The sequence below is a fragment of the Lepidothrix coronata genome, unplaced genomic scaffold (assembly GCF_001604755.1).
Source record: "Lepidothrix coronata isolate B3197 unplaced genomic scaffold, Lepidothrix_coronata-1.0 Scaffold214, whole genome shotgun sequence".
NCBI classification, from domain to species: Eukaryota; Metazoa; Chordata; class Aves; order Passeriformes; family Pipridae; genus Lepidothrix; species Lepidothrix coronata.
In genome coordinates, this window is record NW_016690394.1 from 309,992 (window position 1) to 317,743 (window position 7,752).

The 7,752-nt window shown below is 54.7% G+C and overlaps 1 protein-coding gene across 3 annotated transcripts in view; it reads left to right on the forward strand.

Annotated features, from left to right (window-relative positions):
* The first annotated feature begins 740 nt into the window (after window positions 1–740).
* The window catches only part of PLEKHM2 (pleckstrin homology and RUN domain containing M2), a 27,172-nt gene continuing 20,160 nt past the window's right edge, over window positions 741–7,752 (forward strand). For 2 of the 3 annotated variants that reach the window (XM_017833486.1, XM_017833487.1), the window contains exon 1: window positions 741–1,038. In XM_017833486.1, coding sequence (XP_017688975.1) covers window positions 979–1,038 — 60 coding nt within the window. In that variant the 5' untranslated portion in view covers window positions 741–978. The remainder of the gene's footprint in view (window positions 1,039–7,752) is intronic. The other variant, XM_017833485.1, reaches the window with a different exon arrangement.

Genomic DNA, 7,752 nt, shown 5'->3' on the forward strand with positions numbered 1-7,752 from the left:
CATCTTCTCTCGTGTCCTCTCGTTGGGTCATGAGGGTCCCAAATGCCATCTCTCCTCACCAAGGTCAAGGACATAATGAACTCAAAGCCATCCCCCCTCGTGTCCCCTCACTGTCTCCAACACCATCTCCTCCCATGTCCCCTCAAAGAGCCCAGAGCCATGAGGGACCCGGTGCCATCTCCCCTCACATCCCCCCTCACTGTCCCCAACACCATCTCCCCTCGTGTCCCTTCACTGTCCCCAATGCCATCTCCCCTCGCGTTCCATCAGTAGCTCATAAGAGAGCCAACACCATCTCTCCTCACATCCCTCACTGTCCCCAGTGCCATCTCCCTCACCCGCTCATCTCCTCTCACCTCTCCAGTGTCATCTCCTCTCATGTCCCTGTTGCTGGCTCAAGAGGGACTCAGTGCCATCTCCCGTCACATTTCCCCTCACATCCCATGACCGTCTCCAACGCCATCTCCCCTCGTCCCCCTCAATCCCCTCTGTGGCTCATGAGGGACTCAGAGCCGTCTCCCTCACGGGATCACGAGGGTCCCACCGCCATTGCCCCTCCACCCCCTCGCCCCTGAGGGGCCCCGCGGGCGCCATTTGGGTCGGGCAAGGGCTGGGCCGGGCTCGACTCGGCTCAGCTTCTCTAAGCTAGGCCGGGCTAGGCTGGGCTCGGCTGGGCCGGTCCCGTGTCGCCGGCGGGGCGGTCCCGCTCGCTCCGTCCGTCCCTCCCTCCCCGTGACCTCAGTTCCCGGCGGAGCGGCGGCGGCTCCGCGCTCGGCTCCGCTCCGCTGCCGCGGGGCCCGCTCGCGCCCGCGCCCGGCCATGGCGCGCTGAGCGCCGCGGAGCCGCCAGCCCGGGGCCGGCCGGGGCAGCCGGCACGACGGAGCCGGCAGGACGGAGCGGGCCCGGCGGGCGGGACGGCGCTCGGCCTGCGCCGGGCGGGCGCGGCGGGCGGCGGCGGCGGCGGCGGGCGGAGGCGCCATGGAGCCGGCGGAGGTGAAGGACCGCATCCTGGAGAACATCTCCCTCTCCGTCAAGAAGGTGGGAGCGGGCGGGGGGGAGCGGCGGGGGCTGCGGACACCGACCCCCGGCGCTGAGGGGACTAGGCCTGGGGAGCACCAGGGCTGGGGCTGCGGGGTTGGGGACAGCCGTAGGACAGCCCGGGGGACACCCCTGTGCTGGGGGTGGGGGTGGGAACCCTCCCGTGCCGAGGTTGGGGACGGCCCTGGGGACACACCTGTGCTGGAGCGGTGGGGTTGGAGGCAGCCGTAGGACAGCCCTGGGGGCACCGCCGTGCTGGGGTTGGGGACAGCCTTGGGGACGGACCCCCCCTATGCTGGGGTTGGGGACAGCCCTGGGGACAACGCTGTGCTGGGGATGCGGCGGTGGCGACAGCCGTAGGACAGCCCTGGGGACTCCCTGCCCCAGCTTTGCTGGGGCTGTGGGCCTGGGGACCCCCCTCTGCCTGTGCTGTGGGCCTGGGGACAGCCCTAGGACAGCCCTGGGGACCCCTGTCTGCCGGGGAATAGGGCCCGGGACAGCCCTGGGGACACCCCTCTGCCCTGGGGTGCCCCTGGGGACTGCATCTGCCAGAGGTTCGGGGCTGGGGGACACTCCTGGAGACCCTCGAGGTGCACATCACTGCTGTGGATGTGCAGCTAAAGGACAGTCCCTTTGGACCCCCCTGCCCGAGGTGTGGGGCTGGGAGACTGTCCTTAGGGGGCTGGGAACACTACCGGGACACTGAGGGACTGTGGGGTCAAGGACATCTGGCATCCCCTCTGTCAGAGGCAGAGACACCTTTAGGGCTTCTTCTGGGTGAATTTGGGTTGTCCCTGGAGACCCCTGTGTTGGCAGTGCGGGGTTGGAGGCAGCCCTTCTGCTGGTGGGGGTGGCACATTTGGGGTTGTGGGGTCACCCTGCCAAAGCATCACACCCAGGACCCTCTGTCTCAGCTGGGTGGGATATACCGGGATCCTCCCACCTGGAGTTCCCCTTTTCAAAGGGTTTCTGTCTCCTGTGGACAGGACGGGGGGGATCCCTTTTCCTGGGACTGTTCTCAGTGGTGATGTGAATCAGTCCAGCCTAAAACTATCTTTCTAGAGGTCCTCCCTCCAGCCAGGTCAGAGAGGCAGGACCTGGAACCTTCTCCCCATGGACACAGGGAATGTGTGGTTCATACCTTTGTGCCCTCAAAATGAGGGCTCTGAACACGTGTGCCCTCATACCCTCTCTCATGTTCTCCTCCTCCCTGCCCCTCATTTCTCCTCACTCGTCTGACCATGAGAGTGTTCCTTAACACCCATCCTGGTGCTGGGGAACGTCTGTGCCAGCACAGAGGGGACCAGGACAGGCATGGAGGGATGGATGTTGGATGCTGGAATCTTTGGGAAGGCCATGGGAGTGAGTTGTAAGGACACGCTGGAAGTTTTGCGTTGGCCCACATGTGAGCTCCAGCCACGCTTTAGAAAGAACCCCTGCTCCGTTTGAGGAGGCAAAGGGAGTCATGTTTGTGTTCATCCCAAGTTTTGGGGGAAAGGAGGCATTCTGGACTCACTGTTGTTTCTCCAGTCGTTTGGTTTCCTCTGCCTTATGGAATAGGAGATTTCCTGTGCTCTGCAGTGTGTCCTGACACGGATTTATCCATGAAAACTTGTCTTAGGAAAACCAGCATGAGTGAATTCATAGTACTTTTAAAAAGGGATCGCCTCTGGGATGTAGGATGGATGTGCAAACCTCTCCCAGCCTTTTTCTTCCATGGATGACCCTGACCTCTGGTCTCTCACCTTTCTATCTTCTAAAATTAAGGATAATATTGCATGTATGTGGAAATCAGTGGATGTTCAGCCTGCTCCAAGCTCTGTCACAACACTCCTGCCTCGGTTTCCCTGGATGTATAAGGAATACAACTTCCTACCCAGGATTTGTTGGACATACTTTGTTTGCATTCAGAAAATCCTTGGAGGATCCCTGTTGGAAATGCTAAAAAATCAACGTGTTTTTTATTTTAATTATTGCGATTGAACAGGACTCTTCAGCTTCAGTTCTGCCAACAAACCTTGGCCTGCCTGACCCCTGCCAACTCCTACCTTGGTCCAGCAGTGAAAATTTTGGGATTTTTCAATCCTGCCTCTTGGTTCTTGTTCAGAGCAAAGCTCAGGGAAGTGTAAGAACCTGTGTGAAAATTCAGGCTGATGGACTAATTTGCGCCATCCCAGTGAAACCAAATTCAGCCCATGGTGAAATTCCAACTTCCTTTATATCCCTGGGATGCAGTTCTCCTTCCTCAGGGAAATTGCTATGGAGCTGCTAATTTTTTCTGGCACTTATGTCTCCAACTTCAGCCTCAAATCCCTGATAATTTTTTTTCCCTGTTAGTGGGAAAGAGTAAAGTAGGGGAGCAGCTGGCTTTGTGCTGGGAAATGCCGCTCTCCTTCCTTCTCCTCTTGAGTAACTCCTTGGCTCTGGAATTGCGTCATGGGGCTTGGAGGAGTTTTCCAAGCATCTCTCCCCTGATTTCGAAAGCTTCCTCGCTGTGTAGGTTCTCACTCCTTGCTTTCACCACCTGTGCAGGTGTGAGTTGTGGAACAGAGGGTTTGGATGTGTCTTATTTTCATGGAGTTACCCAGGGAAAACCACCCCATGCTTGGCAGCTTCCCTGTGCCCAGGATGGGAAGGCGAGGAGCAGCAGCACAGCCCTGGGCAGGGTTTGACACCTGTGCTGTGACTGTACTTGGCCGTGATTTCGGTTTTTACCAGGGGACGCTGAACTTCAGGGGTCAGAGCACAAGCAGTGGGTGAGTTCTATACAAATCCACAGCAAAAAAAAAAAAAAAAGTGCTTTGATTCCAAGTGAATCCCTCAAACCTTGGTGAACAGGACTGTTTGTCGTATTTTCCTGGGAATGTGTGAGGGATGGAGCATGGATGGAAAATGCAAGGTGGCAAACCTGCCTGGGGGGGTAATTCCAGCCTGTGGGTTTCTCTGTGTGGTTCCCAGGCGCCAGTGTGAGATCAGTGATAGCTCTGCCATGGACTTCAGAGGTGTGAGGTCCGGCCTCCACTGCAAAGAGAGGCAAAACACCCAATTTAGACAAAATTGGCCTTCCAGCTGGGAAGATGTCAAGAGCTTTCTACTCTTGGTGGCTTCAGGAGAGTTTAGGAAAGCTCAGCACTGAGGAGCTGGGTCCCTGCTTTGATTCCAACACAGATCCAAGGGAATTGGGAACACTGTGTTGATTTTCCCATCTACAGCTTGTCCCCTGTATCCTCTCTGGAAGCTGTACATTAACTCCCAAGGTGATGCTTTCTGCACACATGGACAGTGTTACTGCCATCTCATGACTGTCTCTTTTCCCTTTTCCCACTCAGTTCCCCCTCATTTCACTTTCTGCTGAGAGGGCTGTGCTCCAGCTCAAATTACTGCACAAATTGATGCCTAACCCATATTTGTTTAAAAGATTTAGGGCTTTGTTGAGGCAGAAGGCTGGAGATGGGCATGTTATGGCTGAGTGTGCAGGCCCTTGTTCACTCAAGCGCTTGTTTCCTTCTGGGAGATGCTGCTGCGTGTGACAGCAGTGGGATGAGACCTGCCTCCTGGTTGGATTCTTGGCACACCAGACATGCCAGCAGCTTCACAGCTATCCTTGTCCAACCATCTCCTGGTAGCCAGGAGCCGTCACAGGTGACCTGGTCTGTGGAGCTGGTGGCGTAGGTGGATCGTGTTCTCTTGTTGGGTTTCCCTGGACATTGCAGTGGGTTCAGCAGAGGTTTATTGCTGTCCCACCTGGGATTTGGTGTTGAAAATGCAAAGTCCTTAAACAGTGTTATTGTTGGCAACTCCAGGAGCTGAATGTAAAATCAGAAAAGAGATCAGAATCCAAGATTTTGGGGCTCCTCTCTGGTTTTCAGGCTGTTCTGCTGGCTTTGAAGGACACATTCCCATGAACTCTGGAGCAGCTGATCCTTGGTGCATGTCAATCAGGTGGAGCAGTGGTTTTTGCTGACTCTGCAGGAGTTCTTGCCAAAAGCTTTGGCTCTGCATGACTTTGGGAAGGTTTCCACTGCTCTCACAGTGAGTTAATGCTGAGCCTTTGCTGCCCGTCTCCAGCTCGGATTTTTAGCCCTGTACCTTTGAAATGCCTTTGCAGTCTCCCATGCTGCTGACTTCTGCCTTGTGACATCTCTGCTTCTGCCTGGTGAAAGAGGGTGGATTTGGGGATGTCTTAGTGCCCACTGTCCTGGAGAGGAGCAGGGAGTGCTGGAGTGGAGCATTCCTCCTCAAATCTTGTAGGGAATGTGCTCACCTCTGCCAGGCTGAATTTATTTAGCCCAACTGCCATGATACAAAAGCAGCAATTCTGGAGATGTGAAAACAGCCAGATAGTCTCTTCCCTTCTGCTCCCTGTTGAGGAGCACCTTGCTGGCTCAAAGACCACAGGGGTTTTATCTCTGTCAAGATCTTTCCTCTCGCTCGCTCGGGAGTCTCTCCAGGCTACATCCGTTGCTGCTGCAGGGCCCACATGGCAGGGTATTCCTGCATGTCCCTTTGCCACCTGTGTGAAGTTTGCCAGCTGCCAGAAGCCTGTGGGTGAAGGTAGCAGTGACCTCACGGAGCTCATGAGTTGTCCACGGAGGCACAAAGGTCACTCAGGTGCTTTTAAGAAGTCGATGAACACGTGCAACTCCAACGCTGTGTTTTGGTGGCCCTTGAAGGGTTGTCTCTGTTGTGCTGTGGTTCTGCTCTCAGCACAGCTGGTTTTGCTTGGTTTGCTTGAGTATTTCAAGGGTTGTCTCGTTAGAAATTCCTCTTGCCTTATCCCAGTGCTCAGGAAAGTTCCCTGTCTGACCACCCAGGAGCCACTCTGGTACTTGCACTCAAACCACCACAGGTCTGGTGATGACACGAGGTTCATCATCCGCAGTTTCAAGGGGACTGGATTCTGCATGTACCTAAATTGATGTTTGCCTTTCTGTAAGCCCCCAGATCGGCTCTGGAGCTGCAGGTGGACAAGGCTGTGATAACCTTATGGGGAGGAAAAAAATCCCACTTGTTCTCCTCCCTCTAAGACAAACTGTTTCACTGGGAAAAGCGGTCGGTTTAGGAGTGTGAATTTTGGCTGTGGCTTTTCCTGAGGAGCTGAAGCAAAGCCTCCGAGCCTCTCCACCTCTGACTGTGCAATTTCAGTGGCCGAGTGATTTCAGCTTCCCCCACATCTGGTGACCTGGTCCAAGAGAAGTCCAAGAACTGAAATAACCGTGGGCTGGAGGAATGGGGTGGTTGGGAGGGACTCAGATCAGCGGATACCTGGTGTGTGAGAGAGAGCAGCACCTCGCCTGCCTTTGCTGTGTTTGCCACCAAACTTCGATTTTGCTTCCCATAAAATCTGTTTTTTCTGTTATGCTGAGCATGTGACCTTCCCACGTGTCTTTGGCTCGTGCAGAGATCCTGTTCTGCAGCAGCCCATCCCCTGCTCTGCTTCTTGTGACAGAGGAACAGGATTCTCCCTGCAACGTGGAAGTATCCTCACTGGAAAAGACCCTGTCCTTGGCTGATCCGCACACGGGTCCAGCCTACTGCAAGCTTTGCTGCTTAGAAATAATGAAGGGAAGCCCTGGAAAAGCCCTGGGGGTGTGGAGCTGAGGAGCATGCGTGTCCCTCAAGGTGACAACCTAGCACTGGACTGGGAAGGCTTCAAAGCTCAGTGTTTCCAGCATGGAGCAGCTTTGCTGTGGGTTTCAGCTTCACCTGTGTCAGCCTCCTGTCTCTGCCCATCACCATTTCTCTCCAGGCTGCTCCTGGAGAGAAGGCACCAGAGTCAGTCGTGGTGCCTTCCAGGTGCTGATGTTGGTGTATTTCATTAGGGAAAAGCCCCAGTCCAGGATGGGAAGCTGGTGCTGGTTTGGAAGCTGCTTGTAAGGAATGTTGAGTCAGATCACATATGTGGCCCCCAAAAGGCCCTGCTAGAGCTGGAGTTTCAGGGCTTTGTGTCCTACAAGTGTATGAGAGAGAATAACACCCTTGCCTTGAAATTGAGCCTGCTTTTATGAGTGGTGTGGAAAACTAGGAGTTTTCCAGGCACAGGAGTTCAGACTCCTTTTTATCCATTTGCCATTGAATGTCTGGACCCCTGAGCAGGTATGAGCAGGTACCAGTTCTGAGGTGTCTGTCCTGTCTTTTCCCACTGCCTCTTCCCTTGGTGCTGAGCTGCCAGTGCTTGGGACAAAGTCAGTCACCTGCCACCAAGGCTATTCCCTGGAGCTCCAGACTTGCTTCTGAGGGTGCTCAGCTCTTCCAGCTGGGGAAAACCCCTCGCCAGTCCATGTGCTATGGGTGGGAATGGGTTTTGAAGAGCCTCTCCCCTTTCCCATCCTGGGTAAGGAGCTGAGGAATGCAAGGAGTGTTTGTTGTTCTGTCTCCCTGTTTGTCCTGCCAGGGAAATACACTTGGTGTTGGAAAGCTGCTGGTGAAACATCTGTGGGGCAGATTTATAAAGGGGAGATAGAGACTCAGTTGGGTTGTGGCCAGTCCTGAACAGATCAGGAGACTATTTCAATATTTTAATAAGTTTTTAGAATTCTTGGAGAGATTTCAAAGGAGCACCACAAGAATGATTAGATTTGGGAATGGGCTTCCCAGCACACCTCCCTGATGGTTTGTTAGCATCCCTTGCAACACATGAGCTCTGCAGCTGGGCCTGGAAAGCTTCACACTCGTTGAGAACCACTGCAATTAATAGGTTATAAAATAGACCAA